Raw genomic sequence first — 24,656 nt, 5'->3', positions numbered from 1 at the left:
AGCCACGTGCGCCGCTGAAATCTGCACTAGATGCCTTTCCACCCCACTCATGAGCAGAGCAGTCTCGATTGCCAACCGCGGACTCTTTGTACCGCCCTGTCGGTTGACATATGCTACCGCTGTCGCATTGTCGGATGTGACTCTTACCGCCTTTCCGACCACACTTGAGCGAAACGCCAACAGAGCTAGCCGAATCGCCCTCGTCTCCAACTGGTTGTAGACCACAGAGCTTCCTCCATCGACCACCGCCCCTGCGCAGACCAACCGAGACACTGAGCTCCCTAGCCCAGCAGACTGGCATCCGCTACCCGAATCACCCACTGAGGAGGTTCCAACGGCATGCCCTTTTTCAGATGGGCTGAGCACAGCCACCACTGGAGACTGCGCCGAGGAGCCCCCCTCAATGGCAACCACAACTTCAAACTGTGGACCTGAGGAGACCACCTGGACAACAGAGCCGCCTGAAGCTGACGCATGTGCGCCCTGGCCCATGGTACTACCTCTACTGTCGCTGCCATGAGGCCCAGAACCCGAAGGTACATTTGAACCGTCGGACTCTGAACGGACATTAACAGCCGGACCTGCTGCTGAAGAGAGGTGATCCGAGAATCCGGCAGAAAAACACGACCCACTGCCGTGTCGAACCGCACTCCCAAGTACTCCAGACTCTGCAATGGGATCAACTGACTTTTGACTACATTCACTACCCATCCGAGCGATTCCAGAAACGCGACCACCTGAGCCGTCGCCGCCAAACTGCGAGCCCGAGACTTCGCCCGGATCAACCAGTCGTCCAGATACGGATGCACCAGAATTCCCTGCCTCCGCAAAGCCGCTGCTACCACCACCATTATCTTGGAGAAGGTGCGTGGAGCAGTTTCCAGACCAAAAGGCAGAGCACAGAACTGAAAGTGCCTCCCTAAAACAGCAAAACGAAGGAAACGCTGATGGGCCTCTCGAATCGGCACGTGCAGATACGCTTCCGTGAGATCCAGAGACGTGAGAAATTCTCCCTGACGAACAGCCACTATGACCGAGCGCAGAGTCTCCATATGGAAGGATGGCACCTTGAGCGCCTCATTGACCCTCTTGAGATCTAAAATGGGTCGAAACTGGTCCTCCTTCTTCGGCACCACAAAGTAATTGGAACAACAACCCATTCCCAGCTCGTGCCGAGGAACGGGTACCAGAGCTCCCAACTGGATTAAGTGACCCAGAGTCTCTTGAATAGCCTTTAACTTGACTTGAGAGTGACAAGGAGAGGAAAGAAACAGATCAGGCAGCGGGTGCTCGAACTCGAGCGCATAACCGTCGCGAACGACCTCCAGCACCCAATGATCTGAAGTAATTTGGGTCCACCCCTGATAAAACAGACGACGTTGCGCCCCGACCTTCACCAGAGGCTGGACCAGCACACCTTCATAAGGAGGACTTATTACCATTTCTGGCACCTCCGGAGGAGTCCCGACCTCCTCGACGACCCCCTCGAAAGGACTGCGTCCGCTGGAAAAACCGGCTTTTAGAAGGAGACACAAATCTGCCCGGCCTGTACCGCCTCGTGTCCTTAAATCGACCTCCAGCCGAACCACCTCGACTAGCCGCCTTAGGCCGTAACTCCGGCAACCGTGAGACCTTGGTATCCCCAAGACCACTCATCAGTTTATCCAAGTCCTCTCCAAACAACATAGAACCTTTGAAAGGTAGAGAACACAACTTTGCTTTAGAGGCTGAATCTGCCACCCAGCCCATAAGCCAAAGAGCCCTGCGAGCCGTCACCACCACAGCCATATTCTTAGACAAAGCCCTTAGCAAATCATAAAGGGTGTCTTCCAAAAACGAAGACCCCATCTCCAATTTGGCCAGGTCCTGAACCAAACCAGTCCTATCTAACGCAGGCTCATCCAAGAGCTTCTCCGCCCAATGGAAACAAGCTCTGGCTACCAAGCCCCCACACACAGAGGCTTGCAAGGCTAAAGCCGACAAACCAAAGCTGCGCTTCAGAAAGGACTCTAGCTTCCTATTCTGAGGATCCCGTAAGGCTGTACCGCCATCCACCGGAATGGCCGTAGCCTTAGTAACCGCCGTAACCACTGCATCCACAGTAGGTGGTTTCAGCAGGGCCAAATCTTCCGGAGGCAAGGGATACAGCTGCGCCATAGCCCTAGACACCTTACAAGCAGCCTCCGGCACAGACCATTCCTGAAAAACCATGTCCCTAATGTCTGAATTCATGGGAAAGGCACGGGAGGTTCTCCGAATCCCCTTAACCAAGGGATCTACCTGGGGTCCCTCCGCAGAGGGAGTGGCCACCGGAGCAAACTTCAAAGTAGAGATCACCTGATCAATGAGCTCTAACAACTCCTCCTTATGAAAAATGCGAACCACTGAAGAATCTTCCCCAGGTCTTAGCCCATCCTGATCCTCAGACTCATCCAAGAGATCCTCCTCTCCTGGGTCACTCAAAACGTCCGACCCAGGCAGAGAAAGTATCTCCATAGGCTCTGAAATATCCACCCGTGGGCGCTTAACTCCCACTGAGCTAGCAGCCTCCGGGGAACAAACAGCCTGAGAGGGGCCAGCTCTTCAGGCATTATACAGAGACCAAACAAACTCAGGGGGGAAGACAGACCCCCCCCCCGATGCTGCTGAAGCCTCAACACTTCCCGCAGTCTCCGCGACGGACCCCCTCGCTCCTGAGGCGGCAGGTCCATCGCGTGATCCACGGCTAAACTAGGTACGCTTCCCACCACACACGGGTCCCCCGGCGCTGGTACAGAATGCGTGGCCAAAAGGGCCGCACTTCCCGCAAAAAATGGCTCCGTCGAGGCCAACCCAGGACGTGCAGCCAAAATGCCCGTGTTTCCCGCCAAAAGCAGCCCCGTCGTTGCTGGCCCGGAATGTGCGGTCAAATCGCCGCCCAACACCTCCGCCGACTCAGGGGAAAGCATGAGGGGAAGAGCGCTGACAACGTAGGCTCCCCACAAAATTTACATTGGCCACCTTTCACTTCAGCGCTGCGCTTTGCGCAAAAACGACACCTCGCCGGCTTAGACATAATGGCCGCGAACACAATAAAAACAAACAGTTGCTTTGTGCTCTGCCAGACTACTAGGCAAAACCGCCTAAGGCAAGAATGCCCTTGAAGATGTTTTATCTCTGGACTGCCACAAGAACGGCCAAAATAGCCGCCTTTTAAAAACGTTTTTAAACCTCGTTGCTGATGCCTAAACGCCTCAAGGGTACAGAACGAGGTCTGTAGCCGAGGTCAAGCAGTCCTCCAGAGGAAGAGCACAGGGGGAGGGACCCGGCCACCCGGGTGTGACACCCCACAGGGAATAAGAAGCCCCTTAGGACTTACACCCTGTAATAGAGATGTGGGTTCTCTAACATTTACAACCCAACCTAGAAACCCCAAACGGGCCTACCAGACTGAGTACACTGCACAGGCTGCACACATCTACCCTCTTCTGAGACTGAGAAAATACTGGTTAGTAGAAGGTCTGCACAGGCTACTTGTATAAGACGTTTTAGTGTTCTCAGTCTCCCTCTGCTGGTAGGAGTGCATAACCCAAGCGTCTTGAACGGTCTGGAGGATTGCTGAGGAAAGAAGAGATTTAATTTACATAGACACCATATGAAAAATGCTAGTACCAACCACGATGTCACCTCTGTGGGGCAACATTTTACAAAACCAGAACACTGTACCAGTGATTTTATGGTAAGAATCCTAAAAGGGGACTTTAAAATACAGGAAGGTAAGACCTTTGAAGTCAGAATGATTAAATATTTTGACACCCACTAGACAGGACTTAACAAAGATCTGGGTTTTCTAGCCCATTATAAACCATAAAATTGTACTGCTTTGTCACCCTCCTATCTCCCTGTCCCTCATCCACCCAACTCTCCCTGTCTCTCACCTAACCCGCCCTCATCCTGTTAGACTGTCACTGAAATGCTTTGATGTTTCATTTATATATACTGTCATCTACCAACATTTGCTTATTTCCGATCTGACAAAGAAAGGCAACCTTTGAAAGCTAATCAAAAAATGTATTAAGTTATGTCCAATAAAAAAGGTATCATCTTATTTTCTTGTCCATGTTTTATTTCTATTGATTACCTTTAAAAATGGACTAAAACAGCTACCACATCTCTCTCTATATAAGCAAAAAGCATGGGTGAGAGGGAGCATCCCTGAAATGTCCCCTGTCCGATAGAGAAGAAGGGGGTATAGGAACAGTTAATGTGAAGACATGCCCATGGGGCCTCATAAAAAGCTGCTATCCATGCACAAAATGGTGCTCCCAAGTTCCATTACTCCCTGCAGAAATGCCCAACTGACCTATCAAATGCCTTCTCAGCATTCATTGCTACGAAAGCCACACTGGTCCGAGTCTGTTGAGCCTCCCAAATCAACCTATCTCCCACTTTTCTCCTTTGAATGAATCCAGATTGATCCAGATGCACTAGAAGCGGTAAGACCCTATGCAACCTATTTGCTAAGACTTTGGCTCAAATTTTTGCATCTACATTTAAAAAAGAGATGAACCTATAAGCCCCAAAAGTAGTTAAATCTTTCTCGGGTTTCGGAAGCACTGCAATACCCACTTCGCCCATGAAGGGTGGGAGCGGGTGTCCCTCTAATACCCCATTCCCCACCCGAACTTGTAGATCCCTCACTTCCCCTACAAAACACTGATAAAAACAACCCGAGAAGCCATCAAGGCCTGGCACCTTGCCAGTATGTAGCCCTCGAATTACCCTGCCTACCTCCCCAACCGTTTATTCTCAACATCCACAAGACATAGAAGAGGGATGGTGTCCAAAATGTCTGCACAGCAGTACTAGAAACCGTAGCCTCTCCTTTGTACAATGCACAACAGTAATTGAGAAAACAAGATTAAATATCGAGGTCCATATAGCACCACACTCCCCTCCATGACCTCTAATCCTTTGAATATTTATAAGGGCTCTCTTAGTCCGAAGAAACCACGAAAGCATCGCCCCTGACTTGTTAGCAAATTCAAACAGCCCCTGTTTTAACTTAATACGAGCAAAGTCCAGCTCAGCTACCTGCAACCAGGATAGTCCCCCCCACACCCTCTGAAATTCCAGTAAAACCTCTGTATCTTTAGTACGCTTGTGATGGTGTTCCAATTCAAGTAATCTACCACACAAATGCAAGGTACATTCCCCCCTCCCTTTTCTTTTATGCCCCCCATTGTACCAAACCCCCCCTTAGACTACTGCCTCTAATGCACTCCAGAAGAGGCCATCCCCAACTTCGCCATCATCATTAACTGGCTGGTAGTCCTGGATAGGAATGCGCACTGCCTGACAAACTCTCTCATCCCCCAATAAAGATTCATTGAGCCTCCAATATCCTCTTCTAGCTGGACCCCCTCCCCAGTCCTTGAAGCTGTACCCAAAACAGTGCATGATCTGATATCTGGATTGTCCCTATATCTGCCTCCTGTAGGAAGCCCTATAAATTCCTATGCATCCATATGCCATCAATGTGGGTGTAGTTGTTGGCCACATGTGAATAAAATGTGTAGCTGTGCTGCTGCCCATACATTAGCCTCCTGCAATCTACAATTTCTAACCCCCTGAAAAAAATCTTGGAGAGCTCTCTGATGGGGCCTGCTATATTGCCCTCCTCCCAAGGAATGATCCAGGTGCGCATCTATAACCACATTAAAATTCTCCCAACAATCACTCCCCCCCCCCCACACGAAGCCCAAATGTTTTCCCAATAATGTACAGAAAAAGTCTGCTTGGTCTATATTTGGTGCATATACATTAACCAAGATCATCTCCTTCCTTGATAGAATCCCCTTAAAACTAAACACTGGCCACTCTGGTCCTTGAATTCCTGCTGCATGCTGCATCCAAAACCCTCCCGGATCAAAACTGCCACTCCCACTGTATGTCTCTCTCCCCCCCCCCCCCCCCAAAATGAACCACCACCATTTCAAAGGGGTGATGACATAAGACAAGAGCATATCAGAGTCTAAGCTGTGTCTCCTGCAGGAAAATGACATCCCACTGCCACCTACCCAACCTTTTCAAAACCACACTACATTTCCCCAGGTTAACGAGACCATGGACATTCTAGGGCCTTATCAGCACCTTATTCCTGTCCATCCCTCTCCCCCTCCAAGACTCTGTAGCACCTAACCCCCCCCCCCCCACCTACTTTCCATAATCCCCCTCTCTCCCCTCAACCCCTACCCGCTCCCCACACTTCAATCCCGCTGATTTCCTCCCAATCGGATCAGCCACCCTGTAAGGCAGAAAAGAAACTCCCCAAGTGAATCCCCACTTTGACTCCTCTCACAATCACACATATCCATTCATCCATAAAATAAGAAAACCCTTCATCCTGTGATCACCCCCACCTCTTCCCCTCCACACAAGAACATGTATACGTTCTCCCTTTATTACCAACAACCATGACAAAGACCTCCCCCTCCGACGGCAACCAACGCCAACCCTTACTGAGCCCCCCCCTTTTTATTCCCCAGCGATAAGAAAACCCCCAATCACAAAAAGCTCAGTCTAATACATAGGTTAACACTTAAGTACCTAAAGCTCAAAAAAGTCACAACTGCAAGTATTCAGGTGGGCCCTAGAAATGGCTTCTTCCCCTGGTGCACCACCATCTGCCACACAGAGTCCGCCCGTAAGGCATACTCTCTCGGTGGGGATTTTGAAACTGCAGCTAAATTCTCACAGCCCAAATCTTTCAGGGCTAACTAGGCATCTGCAGCAGTTTTAACTTTGCGAGATTTCTCCTCAACTTTCAGCCAAACTGCAAAAGGAAACAGCCAGCGGTACCGATATCCTCTTGCCCGCATAAAATGGGTAACTTCATGAAATGAGTGAAACTTCTGTAAGATAGACCATGCAAAATCCTGATATACACCAATCTTGCAATTCTTCCAGGTAATCTCTGGCTGTTGATGTGCCTTGGATAAAATCTGTTCTTTAATGGGAAAAGTCCCCTTAACAAGCCACAATATCTCAGGGAGCCCCCTCATGTATAGGGTCCAGGCTCCGATAAGGACGCTGTATGTGGAAATCCATAGGCTCCCCATCACCCGCAGGATTCAATAAAGTATTGCAAAAGTCAATCACCACCTGCAAAGACTCTTTGAATGATTTCGTCTCAGGGACAACCTTGAATCTCAAATTGCAGCGCCGGGACTTGTTCTCAAGGTCCCCCAGTTGTTCTCTCAACTCTTGTATCACCACACTCTCCCTTAGATAGCAAAGGTTAACGACTCCTCTTATTGCATCCACTGAATCCTCCACTATGGCCACGTGGTTTCCCAGCTCTACAATCTCCTCTTTAATATCCTTCAAAGCAGCTTGAATATCCCTTCTGACTCCAGCCATGTCTGCCCACAGTTCTTGCAACCAGCCTACCATGTCCATCTTTGTAACATCCGACCGTTCTGCCTGGGCTGTCGCCTGTTCCTCCTCCTCCTCTGAGTCGGACGGTATCGCTGCCATCTTTTTCTCTCTCCAAAGTCCCCGCCGACTCCAACCTCACTTTCTGTCCCTCTGCAGCAGGATAGCAAAATTTCTCCAGGCCTTTTCACAATGACATACCTTCCCCTGCACCATTAGCCAGAGACTCAAAGCAGTGCGTCCATCACTAGCAAGAATCGCTCTAATTCAATGCAGCCCCTTCAGAGCCATGAAGCAATGCTGCCATCTGCAAAGGTGACATCACTTCCTCCCTCTAGCTGTTAATATTATTTTTTTTTTTAACTATTCAGTTCAACTTGTTTGTCTTATTACAAATCTCACATTTTGCTTTGAAAGCCGCATAACTGCACCTAGAATCTCCATTACTAATACTGACCATAAACTGTTTTTCTTTACTTAAGAAAGTTGGCTGGAAAATTACATTTTGACTATGACTACTACACTGCTGGATATACAGGTACCTTAAGCAAAACCAGCAACATTATGGGGTTTGTCCGAAACAAATGATATGACAGCAAATGAAAACTGCAAAATATTTACTTTTTACCCATTTTTATTCTCCAACCCACAACGAATGTTGGAAAGAAATTATACCTACAGGATTGAGAAAGTCTATCAGGAGAAATAACTCTGAAAATGTAACAGAACAGAGTCAAATTTAGCATGGGGAGAGGGGGAATAGTGAAAAGACAATCAGCTTGAAGATGGCAAGATTGGGCAGGGTTTCCAGAAAAAAGGTTCTTCAAAAATTGTCCCTGTGTATTTCTAAGACAGCGGGAGTCTCACCTTTCACAGTATAGAAACACTGAAACATAACAGATGGAGATGGCTCCTTTAAACCTGCCTCTCTCTTTTCTATTCTAGTCAGAGGCACATACATACAACCAACCAACCAACCAACACACACAGATGCAAAAGAACTGGAAACAATCTCATTTAGTGCATTCTACATGCTTTCCCAACCCCCTCCCCATGTGCTACCACACACCTATTCCTCCCTGTTGTCCTTGGTTTTCATGTTTCATTGTTAATTGCTATTGTAAATACTAAGCAGTTTACAATAATCAAATATTAAATATAACAACAAAGTATAGGAAAGAAAGTTACAATCTCCATAGGGGAAAATAAGAAGGTCAGAATGGACATCACTATCCTACTGCATCATAGGCTCCAATTCACCACCGAGAAAAGATGATCCAGCTAATAAGAAAAAGCCTCTGTAAATATGTCTTTAGTCCCACTTTAAACTTCTGGAAGGACATCTCCAATGTAAACAGTCCGGCAAGTAATTCCAAAGTGTGAGGGCTGTTACTGAGAAAGTCACCTGACAAATAGTATCCAAATGAATGACCCAAAAGGCGATTCAGATATGTATTTCATTTTCTTTGTTGTAAATTTTGTGACAAATCTGTGTATCTTTCCTAATGATTGCTTTGTATGGAGACACCTAGAGAGCAATTCTATAACTGGGTGCTTGATAGGAGCCTACTTTCCTTTATAGAAAACTAATGCAATAGGCAAAATACACACATAACACTTAAGCGCGAGAATAATTCTATAAATGGGTGCCTAGTTTTCGGTGCCAAGAAGGTGCCTATTTGAAGCCCACTCTATAAATGTGCACCTACTTTCCTTGATAGAATACTAACATATCAAATACATGTGTACATTTTAGGTGTGACCACTTATACCAGTCATAGAGCTAGTGTAGATGCTTGTGCCTATATAACTAAAATGTGCGCAAATTATAGTATTCTATAACTTACATGTGCAGCTGTGTGCTCCACCCACATTCCACCCATGTGTACACCCATCTTCAAGCTACACATTATTGCGTTTAAGCACTATAATGACATATAACTGCTCTACTGGCACTTAGGTACACACATACAGTATTTTAGCAATTTATGTGTGTTCTTCGTGCCCAGAAACAGGAGTCCATTTACAGATTTATCCTTCTACTGACTGAATCATGTTGTTTGCTAAATATGGTTATGTGTACTGCCAACCAGTGGTGGAGAAACATTGCAACATCTGATACCACTGGATAGTGGAACCGTGTGATTAACTGTAAAAGACATCTGTTGACAGTGACATCAAATGGTTTGATATTAGGGGTTGCCAATGACTCAAAAAAATCCCAATCGCGCGATCAAAGGTTTTAATCGCAAGATTGACGGCGCTTAATCAAGGAATGATTTTTGGGTGATAAAAAATAAAGTTTCAAACAACAGAAATTGTCCATCCAATAATAACACTTACAAAAATAAATAGCAGTGTCATCATAAACATTGAAAACATTAAACCAACAAATTGTGAAACAGAGCTTCAAATCACTGAGTTAATCAAATCAATCATACCAGAGCCCCAAAATCAAACCCACTCCTCATTCCCTGGGAAGCTTATAGGATAACAAATGGATCAAAGCTCCTCCAACCAACTCATCACACCCTGAAAAAATAGCAGCAATACCATATGAGTGATCCAATCATTCCAGAGATTTTAGGCCAGCACCATCTGTCTGCTTACATCTAAGTTAAAGACCTGGCTTTTCACCAGAAACTATTTTCGAACCTCATTTTAGAGAGCAACTTAATCCATAAGGAAGGTGCCACCATTGAGAAACTTCTCACTTTCATCACTCCCCAGTTTCTCTCTCCTCTCCCTTCGTTTGCCTTACAGCTGGGCTTGGGTTCTGGATTTTTTCAGCTTCCTCGGCACAGCCTCAGAATGGAACTAAGTAACATAGCAGATGATGCAGATAATGACCTGCATGGTCTAACCAGTCTGCCAAACAAGATAAACTCATTGTATGTGGTGTTTTTTATGTATACCTGACCTTGAGTTGTCCTTGCCATTTTCTGGGCACAGACCATAGAAGTCTGCCCAGCACTAGCTTTGCTTCCCAATTACCGGTGTTGCCATCCAATCTCCGCTAAGCTTCTGTGGATCCATTCCTTCTGAACAGGATTCTTTTGTGTTTAACCCATGCATTTTTGAATTCTGTCACCATTTTAATCTCCACCACCTCCTGTGGTGCTCAAGTATCCCGCAGATGCTTGAGCACCACTGTGCAGGAAATTGGTGAAGTCTCACAGTTTCAAGTCCCACAAGACTGCCCTTACTTCCTGCACGGTGCAGCTCAAGCATCTGCAGAGTTCAGCAATGCAGGGGAAGACAAGGACTTTGAGGCTGTGGTGAGGAAGTTGAAAAAAAAAAATCCAGAGCCTGAGCCCAGCTGTGCAGGTAAACGAGGGAGGAGAGGGGCAGGTCTGCATTAAAAAAAAAAAGGCAACATTAAAAAGCCCCAAACGCGTGAAAAAATGAAAGAGTTAATAGCGTTATTAACTCATTAATTGCCCACCCTATTTGATATACTATCACACTTGGTTCCATATTTATTATTCTTGTTAAAGTAACAGAATGTTTTGGTATCTCTCCATCCAAACTGCTTTACGTTTCTCCTCTCAGCTTCTACTACTTTCCAGGTCAGAGATATATACAGAGACGACACACATGATGAGCATAGTTTGAGGGTGTATAATTGATATCGTATCTTAATATTGCTCCTTTTTAGGAGCTGTCCTCTTACTTAGGTATTCTTTGGGAAATGATATATAGGAAAGAGGGCTTTCTATTCTGTTGTATATCAAGTTTTAAATAAACAAACAAACATACTGCATTTTTGATCTATGATCAACTCTGTATTTTATATTGACATTGCTATTTAATATTATATTATCAGGGTGCTTCACTTGCTTTTCATACTTAGAACTTAAGGTTTTGTGGAATATAAATGTTAAGTTACATATATCCATATATATGGATATATATATCTATATCTATATATATATGGGGAGAGAGAGATAAGAGATAGAGATTTTAGATAAGATATAACTATAAGTAATATGCAAAGGGAATGGAAAAAAATCCAAGCTCTTCATGCTTTTCCCCACTTTGTTTCTGCTGTTGTAATATGGCAGAGATTTACAGCTTTTTCTCCACAATTAAGATTTTTTTTAAATAGGAAACTTAATTTAAGACTGCTTAAAGGCATCAGAGACAAAGAACAACATACCCATGCTCAGTTTTTATTTTCTCTACAATAGTCTGTAGCTCACTAATTTGAGCCCTGAGCTCTTCTGTTGAAGTTTCTGCCTTAGTTCTAAGGTCCCCAGAAGAACTAGGTAGAACAAAGTTTGGTCTTAGAGATGATGGAAGCGTCGGAGTAGTGGGTAAAGATGGCTGAAACGAGATTTAAAAAAAAAAAAGAAAATACACTTCAATCTCTTATAAACTAGAGGAAAAACATATTTTACTTTGTCTTTGATATATGTACTCTCAGAGCCTATCTCAAACATTTTTCAATAGAATCAGAATTCAATTTTCAGGTCAATATTATTATATCAAACCAGTAGTGTAGCCAAGGGGGGGCCTAGATCTGGGCCCCCCACTTTGGGCTTGGTCCCCACAAAGTGCAGTACCCTGAATAACTGGCAGGGATGACCAAGCCACATAGCCCAAACATCCCACTGGTGCAAGGAAGTTGGCAGCATGTTTTCCAGCCACCAACACCGGTCTACGTGAATGAACTGAACATGTGTGAGGAGTGCCGGTACTGGCAGCTGGAAAGCATACCAATGACTTATTTGCACTAGGGGTCAGACAATGGAGCTCTTCAGCTGGCGAGGCTTGGTATCACTGCCAGCAAAGGTAACATTTTTAACTTGGGGGGGGGGGGGGGGAGGGAGAGGGCAGCCAGGAATGGTTGCCCTCCCCCCAGTCCACCACAAAATTTGGATTCTTGGTATGACCTTGCATTAAACAATAAAGCAATTGAAAGCCTATGCAAGCAGACACAAATGAAGTCTAGAGAAACAAACTGAGGGCTGGCCTATCATTAAATAGCAATTTATTTAACAAAGTAAGAAATGTACCTCTCTACCCTCATCTCCCCTTACGCTCCTACCCTTAACCTCCGCTCACAGGACAAATCCCTCCCCTCAGTACCCTTCTCCACCACCGCCAACTCCAGACTCCGCCCTTTCTGCCTCGCCTCACCCTATGCTTGGAATAAACTCCCTGAGCCCATATGCCAAGCCCCCTCCCTACCCATCTTCAAATCCTTGCTCAAAGCCCACCTCTTTAATGTCGCTTTCGGCACCTAACCATTGTACCTCTATCCAGGAAATCTAGACTGCCTCAATCTTGATTGACTGCACTTTTTGTCCTTTAGATTGCAAGCTCCTTTGAGCAGGGACTGTCCTTCTTTGTTAATTGTACAGCGCTGTGCAACCTTGGTAGCGCTTTAGAAATGTTAAATAGTAGTAGTAATAATAGTAGACACTGCTTAACAGCCACATTCCTTTATATTCCTACTTATTTTGTCAGAGCATTTAAATCCCCCCCCCCCCATCTAGTCATTTTATGACATGAATATGGATAATAAAACTGTTGCAGCTGGTAATTTACAAGTATTTGAAATATAACCCTGCACTTGTTTGAAAAAATTAATAAATATTTCTAATCATTGCATTGTTTCTGTGGAAGAGTAGATTATTTTCAAGTTGTGATAGTATTTGAATAAAGGAAACTGTCATCAAAACTCATGTACAACCATCTTAGTTCAAATTCTATCTTTCACTGGACCAGCATAAAGATGGTCTAAATTTAAAACAAAACAAACAAACAAACAAACAAACAAAAATCCTGAATTCAAAAATTTCATGAAAAGCAAAGATACCTACCAGTAGTTGATGTTCTCCTAGGACAGCAGGCCGATTATTCTCACATCTGGGTGATTATTATTATTACATTTGTATCCCACATTATCCCACCTTTTTGCAGGCTCAATGTGTCATCCGACAGAGCCTGGAGTGGATGCTGACTAGCGAGTAAAGTAGAAAATTCTAGCAGCATTCCACCGTGAACGCACAGGTACCTTCCAGGCTAACACACGAGCGTGGGTCCTCCAGTCAGGTGAAAAAGCAAAAGCCTATAACTAAATTCAACAACTCGCTTTGAATGCAGAGCTGGCTGGTACTTCTAAGGATGGGGCTGTCAAGGCTTGGGACGCTGGGCCTGAATGACCTGTGTGGAACGAGTGGGAGGCGGGAACCTACTGATAGGTGATTTTAATATGCCAGACATTGATTGGGGCGTCCCTGCTGCAGGGTCCTCTAGAAGCAAGAGGATCTTGGATTCTCTACAGAAGAAGTGTTTCAACAGTTGGCAATGGAACCCACTCGGAATGAAGCTATTCTGGACCTGGTGCTTACAAACAGGGAGAGTGTTTCCGATATTATGGTGGGTGATCATTTGGCATCTAGCAATCATTGGATGGTGTGGTTCAATATTCAGACACATGAGTACAGGGCTTATTCAAAATTGAAGGTTCTAGACTTCTAAAGAACTAACTTTGCCAAGACGGAGGAATATCTCAAGGAAGAGTTAGCTGGATGAGAAGGAAATAGAACACTAGTGGGCAAAACTGAAAGGAGCTCTTTGAAAGGTGCTCTTTTAAAGGCAACAAACCTTCATGTTCGACATAAAGGTAAGAGGAAAAGAAGGTTGCTTTGGTTCTCAAATGTAGTAGCTGAAAAGGTAAGAGAAAAAAGGTTAGCCTTTATAAGTTACAAGATGACGCAGAAAGAGGAAGACAGGCAAAAATACCCAGGAAAGCTAAGAAAAGCTGGAAAAGATGTCAGGAAAGCAAAGATACAAATGGGAAAAAAAAGATAGCCTGTACGATAAAACTGGCACTTCCTCCTACCACTTATTATATATAAGTGATAGGAGGAAGTGCCAAAATGACATAGTGAGGCTCAGTTGAGAAGGGGAGGAATATACAGAAGCTGATGAGGACAAAGCTGAAATATTTAATTATTTCTATTCTGTGTTCACGGACGAAAGGCTAGGGGCAGGTTCGCAGAAAACAATTGCTAATGGAAATGGCTGTTTCGTAGACCAGGACAGACTTTCTGTAGATTCTGTTGAAGAGCAGCTAGATAAACTAAAAATAGACAAGGTGATGAGGCCTGATGGGATACAACCAAGGGTGATCAAAGAACTCGGAGAAGTTTTGTCGGCGCCATTGTTGGACCTCTTCAATGCTTCTTTAGAGGCATTTGGAGTGGTCCCGGAGGACTGGTCTATCTGCATAAGAGTGGAAGTAAAGAGGAAGTTGGGAATTACAGACCTGTTAGTCGGACCTCAGTGGTGAGTAAACTAATGGAACCACTTCTAAAGCAGAGGATTGTGAGGTTTCTAGAATGGAATGGACTGCAGGACCCGAGGAAGGCCAATTTCTTTGACTGGGTGACTAAACAGTTTGATTTTGGAGGAGTGCAAGATGTGCTGTACATGGATTTTAGCAAAACTTTTGACACGGTTCCACAAAGGCAACTGATAAATAAACTGAGTTCCCTCGGTATGGGCAGTAAAATAACTGACTGGGTTAAAAACTGGTTAAGTGGAAGGAGACAGAGGATAGTGGTAAATGGAGTTTGCTTCGAGGAAAAGGATGTTATCAGTGGTGTACTGCAGGGATTGGCCCTTGGGCCGGCTCTTTTTAACATCTTTGTGAGTGTTATTGCAGAAGGACTGTCTGATAAGGTTTGTTTCTTTGTGGACAATACCAAACTTTGTAATAGGGTACACACCGCGGAGGGCATGGAAAGCATGCAGAAGGATCCGACGAAGCTTGAAGAATGGTACAGCAGCTGGCAACTCAGATTTAATGCTAAAATATGTAGGGTCATACATTTAGGTTGCAAAAATCCAAAGGAAAGGTATAGTATAGGGAGTGAAGTGCTTCTGTGTACGAAAGAACAACGAGACGATCGTGTCTGATGATCTCAAGGTGGTCAAACAGGTAGAAAAGGTGACAAAACCAGAAGGATGCTTGGGTGCATAGGGAGAGGGATGGCCAGCAGGAAAAAAAGAGGTGATAGTGACTTTATATAAGTCTCTGGTGAGGTCCCATTTAGAATACTGTGTGAAATTCTGGAGACCGCACCTACGAAAAGATATAAATGGGATGGAGTCAGTCCAGAGAGCGGCTACAAAATTGGTCAATGTTCTCTTTCATAAAGCATAGGGGGACAGACTTAAGGTTCTTAATATGCATACTTTGGAAGAAAGGTTGGAGAGAGGGGATGTGATAGAGATGTTTAAATACCTATGTGGCATTAATGTACAAGAGATGAGCCTCTTTCAAATGAAGGAAAACTCTGGAATGAGAAGTCATAGGATGAAGAGGTTATTATTATTGTTTGTTACATTTGTATCCCACATTTCCCCACCTTATTATTATTTGTTATAGGCTCAGGAATAATCTAAGGAAATACTTTTTCATGGAAGGGGTGGTAGATGAGTGGAATTGCCTCCCAGTGGAGGTGGTGGAGGTAAGAACTGTGTCTGAATTTAAGAAAGTGTGGGACAGACACGTGTGATTTCTTAGGGAAAGAAGGAGATAGTGGTTGCTATGGATGGGCAGACTGGCAGTAGAGAGGGCGAGACATGGCAGGAGGATGGCCACAGAGACAGCCTCTTTCTGTGATTTGCTGTTGCGTGCAGGATCCTGTCAGACCTGCAGGAAGGAAGACAGGAAGGGAGGAAAGGATTTTTTTTTTTTTTTTTTTTACTGCAGTGACAAAACATGTTACTGTTCCCACAGGGTGGTAAAAAGTTTTGTTCCCTATCCCTCCAAGTGAGCGAACATTGACCCTAAGTGAGCGATGCTCCCGATTTGTATGACTGATTGCTCACGTGCTTACCTTAGAGGGAACACTGGACATAACCCTCCAGATTCAGCCCAGTCTGAGCATAAGTGAGAGAGATGCAATCTGCCAGCCAGCTGGATAAAGTTTGCGGGTCTACCCTCATCCTGTTTGGATTAAAAGAAACAAAGAGCTGGGTGGACTGTCTAAGGGCTTTAGTCTGCTCCAGATACAAGGCTAAAACACACTTGCAATCCAAGGGTTATAGTGCACTTTCGCCAGGGTGGGCATGTGGTTTTGGAAAGAATTGGCAGGATGATTCACTGGTTAAGATGGCACTCCAACACCACCTTAGGAAGGAACTTAGGGTGCGTGTGGAGAACTACTCAGTTATGATTAAATTTAATATAATGTGGATTAGCTACCAGGGCCTGAAGCTCACTGACTGTGCGATCTGAAGTGATCACCACCAAAAACAAGACCTTCCAAGGTCAGGTACTTCAGATGACAAGAAAAAAAGAGGCTTAAATACTAGCACTCATCAGCTGGGAAACGACGACGTTGAGGTCTTATGACAGTTGGAGGTCTGAAAGGGGGCTTTGTCAACAGCAAACCTTGCATGAAGCAAATAACTAGAGGATGTCCAGAGATGGGCTTACCTCCCACATGGTGGCTGAAAGCACCAACTGCATTGAGGCAAATCCTTATAGAATTTGTTTTTAAACCAGACCTCTGAGTGGTGCAGGACTACTCAAGCAGCTTTTATGTAGGACAAGAAAGAGGATCTAGGGCCTCTCTCTCACACCAGACAGCAAACCTCCTCCATTTGAGATTAACTCCTCTTGATGGAATCTTTCCCAGAAGCCAGCAAAGACCATGAAAACACCCTCAGGCTGCAAGAAGACAAATTCTAGGCTCTCAACATCCAGGCTGTGAGAGCCAGGGAGTGGAGGTTGGGATGAAGAAGGGACCCCTCACTCTGAGTGATGAGGGTTGGAAAACAGTCCATTCTCCATGGTTCCGCGGAGGACAACTCCAGAAGTAGAGTGGCCCACACCTGCCTCAGTCAGAACGGAGTGATGAGGATCATATTTCCTCTGTCTTGCCCAAGTTTCAGCAGTCTTAACCATCAGAGGAATGGGAGGGTACGCATACAGAAGACCTGCTCCCCAATGAAGGAGAAAGGCATCTGCTGCTAGCATGCCATGCAACCTGTCTGGAAGTATGGAGGGACTTTGTTGTTGAAATGAGTGGCAAAAAGAACCACCAAAGGGGTACCCCATGCTTGAAAGATATTTAGGGACCACTTATGCGGTTGCATGGCCCTGCTCAGCCTGTCTGACTGTTCTGCTTCCCTGCCAGATATGTGGCCCAAAGCACCATGTCGCAGCAGGTGGCCCAAGTCCACATTATGACTGCATCCCAACACAATGAGAGTAACCTCTACCGCCCCCCCCCCCCCCCCCCCCGGTTTGTTCACATAATACATGGCAACATGGTTGTCTGTCTGAATTAGAATTTGGTTCATCAGCCGATCTCTGAAAGTCTTTAGAGTGTTCTAAATTGCCTAGAGCTCCAGGAGATTGATGTGCAATGGAGTCTCCTGGGCAGATCAAACGCCTTGGGCATGGAGCCAATCCATATGGGCCCCCCACCCCACAGAGGATGCATCCATGATCAAACTTTCTGAGGCGATTGGATTTGAAACAGTAGTCCCAGGCTCAAATTGAATCAAGCTGGTCTTTCTGCTTCAAGATATGTGAACTTTGACTGGGGTTGACACCATATTCTTTACCAATACATGCTTCACTTTGTTTGCTTTCTAATTTTTTAAGAACTTCTATTCGTTCAGCCAGTGTTAAAGTCTTACAGTTTTGCAATGACGACAACTCCAGTGTACACTCTAACAACATTCTTTCGCTTATTCTGCCTGTGGAAGTTAACCGAGATTTCAAATTTACCGCCCCTTTGTCACGCGCCGATCAGCTTCCATATTCCATGCGTGCACTTATGTGGAGTCTTTCCTGCAGAGGAATGGTCTTAAACCATGCATATAAGCGAATCTTGCATTTATCAGTGGTGCACTAAACTGAAGTTTGTCCCCATAGAAACTGATGGCGCCAAAAACGGGACCGAAATACGGCATGCAGTTAAACAGAGCATGCGCTTATCCGACGTGCACTTAAATGGAGTGCCCTGTGTGTGTGTGTGTATATATATATATATATACATACACACACTCATCTCTATCAATATCTATAGCTTTCTTTATTTCAACAGAAATCTACTGAAGTGAAATCTAGCATTCATCATCTGTCAAAAACAAAATGACCATAACTTGTATATAAAACCTTGAAAATAGAAAACAATTATAATAAAAGCAGCAATTTCCAAAAGCTATTTAAATAGATAAAAAGGCTATTTGAAAATTATCCACATTTTAGTAGAGACACTCACAGATTAGGTTTTGAGAAGGAGAAACATACTATTTTTCTTTAATTTCCTGGTTGTTTCATCTAGTAAAGAGAAGTGCAAATGGTGGTATATGAAAAGCATGTTTCTGGGAGTATGTTTTCCTTGCAAACATGTGCACACTTTGAAAACTGAAAAATTCAGGCAGTTTGAAAATTGCCTTCTTGAATGTACACTTGTGGTGTTGCTTAACTAAATGAACAGTTATCTGAATACAAAGCAGTCTCATTCAAGGATTCAGAGGAATCAATATTATACCTTTTTAAATTCAGCTGGCTTTGGTTTGGCACATTCCTCCTCCACTTCTTCTTTATGAACTCTAACACTTTCTGTTAAATCTTTAACAGGCTAAAAACAAGAATTAAGAGAAACAGGTGATACAGGAAAGCAAAACACATTTTTCATTTTTAATATATAGCAATTAGCCTTACCTAAACTGCTGATACAATAGAAAATAATACAAAATTCCTAGTCATATGTTATTAATTTTTAAGACTAAAAAACATAACAACTAACTTTTAAAGTTTCCAAATGTTAGCAAGATTGCTTTCTACAGCTTACTAGAACTATCTCAAAATACACAGTGACCCTTCCACAGTAGCAGTATACATTTAATTATGTTTTTGTTTCTTTACATCATCTGTTTTCTGTGCTCTCAAAATGTTAACTGACTTGTTGTCTAAGAGGTCCTTTTACTAAACTGTGGTAAGTGCTAGTGTGCGCTTACCACAACTTATATGGGCTTACCATGGGGATCTGCACATGCAAGCCATGTGCAATTTTTTTTAGAACAGAGGGGGCATGTCTCAAGGGCAGACAGTGGGAATTTCTGTGCTAATCAGCACATCTACATTACCACAAGCTACCTGATTATTGCAGGATTACCGCATGAGCCTTTACTGCCCACAAAACAGGTGTAAGTGGTAACACGCTAATGACAAAATTAACTTATGGCCAATTAGAGGAAAAAATAGAAAACTGGCCATTTTCTGGCTGCAGCAAAAATGGCCTTAGCATGACGGAAAGACACACTAACCAGCTTATAATCGAACGAGAAAAACGCCCAAGTTCCGACCTAAATCGGGAGATGGACATTTATCTCACAAAAACGAATAAAGCGGTATAATCGAAAGCCGATTTTTGGGCGTTTTCAACTGCACTCCGTCGCGGATGCGGACAAAGTTTATGGGGGTGTGTCAGAGGTGTGGCGAAGGCGGAACTGGGGCGTGGTTATCTGCTGAACAAAGATGGGCGCATTTCAGCGATAATGGGAAGGAAGTATGCGTTTTTAGCTAGAATTTAGGACACTTTTCCTGGACACTGTTTTTTCACGAATAAGGCCCCAAAAAGTGCCCTAAATGACCAGATGACCACTGGAGGGAATCAGGGATGACCTCCCCTGACTCCCTCAGTGGTACCTAATCCCCTCCCACCACAAAAAAATGATGTTTCACACATTTTTATTTTCACCCTCAAATGTCATACCCAGCTCCCTGGCAGCAGTATGCAGGTCACTGGAGGAGTTGTTAGGGGGTGCAGTGGACTTCAGGCAGGTGGACCCAGGCCCATCCCCCCCTACCTGTTACAATTGTGCTGCTTAATGCTTATTAGTCGTCCAACCCCCCCAAACCCACTGTACCCACATGTAGGTGCCCCCCTTCACCCCTTAGGGCTATAGTAATGGTGTAGACTTGTGGGCAGTGGGTTTTGAGGGGGATTTGGGGGGCTCAACACACAAGGGAAGGGTGCTATGCACCTGGGAGCTCTTTGACCTTTTTTTTTGTTTTTGTAAAAGTGCCCCCTAGGGTGCCCGGTTGATGTCCTGGCATGTGAGGGGGACCAGTGCACTACGAATCCTGGCCCCTCCCACGAATAAATGTCTTGGATTTATTCGTTTTTGAGCTGGGCGCTTTCATTTTCTATTATCGCTGAAAAACAAAAACGCCCAGCTCACACATTTGAATAAAACATGGGCGTCTATTTTTTTCGAACATACGGTTCGGTCCGCCCCTTCACTGACCCGTTCTCGGAGATAAACGCCCATGGAGATAGGCGTTTTCGTTCAATTATGCCCCTCTAAGGCTACTTTTTTTTTTACTGCAGCTCAGTAAAAGGGCCACTAAGTTACTTCTTCTTTCTTCATTCGGAAGGTGCAATTCTTCACAGCTGATACTAACATTTCTTTTCAACAATTTTCATTTTTAGATGTTTTATGAATTATAAGGCAAGGATGATTAATCACAAAGTCAAATGATTCATCATTCTTTGTTAAATGCTTCCTGTGATCTACTGCATAGGTTCCCAACATGTGCTACACATGCCCCAAGGGGTACATACATAGCCTTACAAAACCACCTCACTAACCACCCGGCTATGAAATCCCACCTTCTATACTATCCTGCCTAACACCTTCCTTCTCTCTTCCCTTACTTAATTTTTGTACACTACCAATTGTATCTGATATCCTGGAATGACTACGTCATAACAAATCTTTGTAAGCCACATTGAGCCTGCAAATAGGTGGGAAAATGTGGGATACAAATGCAATAAATAATAAATAATACATATATATACACATATATACACACATATATATACACATATAAACATACATACACATATATATTGCCTCTTCACATGACCCTCAAGAATCAGCTCAGCCTGGGTGTAAGTGAAAGAAATGCAATCTGACAGCCAATTGGAGATTGTGCATTTCCTGATGGCAACCTCCATCCTGATGGGATCAAAAGAAATAAAAAGCTGGGTGGACTGTCTGTAGGGCCTAGTCTGCTCCAAGTAAAAGGCCAGTGCTCACTTGCAGTCCAAGGTGTTCAGCGTGCTTTCACTAGGACGGACGTGAGGTTTTGGAAAGGATGTTGGAAGAATGAGTGACTGGTTCAGATGGATACAACCTTAGGCAGTAAATTAGGGTGTGCGGAGAACTACTTTATTATGATTAAATTAAGTGTAAGGTGGATCCACTACTAGGGCCTGAAGCTCACTGATACTGCAAGCTGAAGTAGCCACCTCCAAAAATATGGCCTTCCAGGTCAAGTACTTCAGATGACAGTGGCTCAAAAGGAGCTTTCATCAGCTAAGGATGACCCATGACATAGGTGGAGGTTTGATAAGGGGCTTTGTCATAAGCAAACCTCTCATGAGACAATCATCTAGAGGCTGTCCATAGATGGGCCTACCTTCTACATGGTGATGGTAAGCACTAATTGCACCGAGGCGAACACTTACAGAGCTGCCCTCAGACAAGATTGCAAACCTCCTCCATTTAAAAGAGAAACATTTCTTAGTGGAATCTTTCCTGGAAGTGGGCAAGACTTTGGAGATACCCTTTGGAAGATACAAATAAGTAAATTTGAAGCTCTCAGCATCCAGGCTGTGTGGACTGGAGGTTGGGATGCAGAACAGATCCCTCGTTCTGCGTGATAAAGAGTTGGAAAACACTCCAATCTCCCATGTTCTTCGGAGAATAATGCTGGAAGAAGAGGGAACCTGATTTACCTGGACCAATAAGGAGCAATCACAATCATGGTTTCTCAGTCTTGCTCGAGTTTCAGAGGACATGCATACATGTGGCCTAGCCCCCAATGGAGGAAGAAGTTATCCAATGCTAGTCTGACATGTGTCCTGACTCTGAACAGTACTGAGAGACTTTGTGGTTTAGCAGAGTAGTAAAGAGATCCATCGAGGGGTGCCCCACTCTCAAAGATATCACAGGTAACACTCGTACTGAGTGACCATTTGTGTAGTTGCATGACCCTGCTCAGTCTGTCGGCCTGGCTGTTGCATTTGTCCGCAAGGTAAGTGGCACCGAGAACTATCCTATTCTTGACAGCCCAGTTCAACATCTGGATGGCCTCCTGATACAGAGGGTATGATCCAGTACCCTCCTGCTTGTTGGTGTAATACATTGCAACCTGATTGTCCGTTTGAATGAGTACAATTTGGTTGAACAGATAGTTCTAAAAGCCTTTAGAGCATTCCAGATTGCCTGTAGCTCTAAAGGTTGATCTGGAGATCTGATTCCTGAGCTGACCAAGCACCTAGGGCAGTGTTTTCCAAGACTGGTCCTGGAGTACCCCTTGGCAGTCAGGTTTTCAGGATATCCACAATGAATATGCATGAAAGAGATTTGCATATAAGAGGCAGTACATGCAAACCAAGTCCATGGATACTGAGGATATCCTGAAGACCTGAATAGCAAAGGGGTACTTCAGGACTAGACTTCGTAAACACTGACCTAGGGTGTGAAGCCCATCCACATGAGCTCCCCACCCCAGGCAGGATGCATCCGTCATCAGCACCTTCTGGGGCTGAGCAATTTCAAATGGAAGTCCCACAGTCAAATTGGTTCAACTTGACCACCAAAGGAGGGACTGTACCAATTCTGGTGTTACTCAGATGACATCCGCTAGGTCAGTGATTCCCAAGTCTGGTCCTGGAGTACTCCTTGCCAGTCAGGTTTTCAGGATATCACAATGAACATGCACAAACTTGATTTGCTTACATTGCCTCCATTATAAGCAAATTTCATGCACATTCATTGTGGATACCTTGAAAACCTGACTGGCAAGGAGTACTCCAGGAGCAGACTTGTGAAACACTATGCTAGATTCCCGGAGGAATGACAACACTCGGAAGCTAGAATCTACTAGGCCATTCTCATGTGAAGATGTGCCATGGGTGTGACATGCATTGAGGAGACCATATGGTCTAGGAAACTCAACACAGCCAGCCAGCCGTGACCGGCTGGCTGGCCCAAACCTGAGTGGTGATTGCAACTACAGTCCATCCTCAGCACAGAGAGATAAGCTTCTGCCTGTTGTCTGTCTAGCAAGGCACCAATGAATTCAAACTGCTGAACCGGGAGCAGATGGGGTAGTTTTAAAAAATCCTAGTAGCTCCAGCAACTGAATAGTTCTCCCGAGCACTATCCTTTAACGTGCTCTTCACCACAAATCGTCCAGGTAGGGAAACACATGGACTCCAAGTGTGCATAGCAATGCTGCAACTGCTGCTAGACACTTGGTGAAATCCCTGGGAGCTGACGCGAGGCCACACGCGGTACCAGAAGCGATTTGTTTTTCCACCCAAAATCTGAGACATTTCTGCGGCCTGAAAGTATCGGGATGTGAGTGTAGGCATCCTTTAAGTCCAGAGAGCCAGCTAATCTTTTTCTTGAATCATAGGGAGAAGGGTAACCAGGGAAACCATCCTGAACTTTTCTTTGACCAAGAATTTGTCATGGCCCATAGGTCTAGGATGGGACACATCCATCCTGTTTTCTTTGGCACAAGGAAGTACCTGGAATAGAATCCCTTCCCTTCTTTCCCTGGTGGAACGAGCTCGACCACAAGAGCTTTTAGAAGGGCGGAGAGTTCCTCTGAAAGCACCTCCTTGTGACGAGAGCTGAAGTGAGAAGATTTTGGTGGTCTCTGCAGCCAATACAAGGCATAACCGAGACAAACTATTTGAAGAACTCACTGGTCTGAGGTTACAAGGGGCCACCTTTCTTGGAAAAAAACTTAGCTTCTCTCCTATCAGTAGGCTGTCTGAGACAGTTACTTTGACTGCAACTATGCTCTGTCCTCTGTATTGTCTGGAGAGCCAGCTGGGCCTTGGATGCACGCTGTTTATGAGAACGAGTGTGCTGGGTCTGAGCATGCTGAGTCTGGCGAGGTGTGTATCTATATCTCTGTGGGGGACCCCTCTTTGACTTACCCAAAACCCTCCTGGATGAGGAGGAGGGTGCAGAAGGTATCCGGCGGGAAAGAGAGCATCAGTAGTGTCAGTGGGATAACATAGGACTCCTCCTTCAAGAAGTACCTAGGGTCCTTCCGACTTCCATGAGTGCTCCTTATTAGAGTCTGAGTCTGGTTCGAGAAAGAGGAATTACGTCAATGTCTGGAAGGGCATCGAGGTTCAGGGTCTACCCGTGACTTCGGTGAAGTT

The 24,656-nt window shown here is 44.9% G+C and overlaps 1 protein-coding gene across 1 annotated transcript in view; it reads right to left on the bottom strand.

Annotated features, from left to right (window-relative positions):
- CD2AP (CD2 associated protein) overlaps positions 1–24,656 on the bottom strand; it is a 442,106-nt gene that overhangs the window by 14,025 nt on the left and 403,425 nt on the right. Inside the window, 2 exon segments of the mRNA XM_030198789.1 lie at positions 11,576–11,742; positions 18,948–19,037. Coding sequence (XP_030054649.1) covers positions 11,576–11,742; positions 18,948–19,037 — 257 coding nt within the window.

This window comes from Microcaecilia unicolor, chromosome 3, assembly GCF_901765095.1.
Source record: "Microcaecilia unicolor chromosome 3, aMicUni1.1, whole genome shotgun sequence".
Taxonomy (NCBI): Eukaryota; Metazoa; Chordata; class Amphibia; order Gymnophiona; family Siphonopidae; genus Microcaecilia; species Microcaecilia unicolor.
The sequence above is the reverse complement of the archived record's forward strand: the minus strand, read 5'-3'. Positions and strand labels throughout refer to the sequence as shown.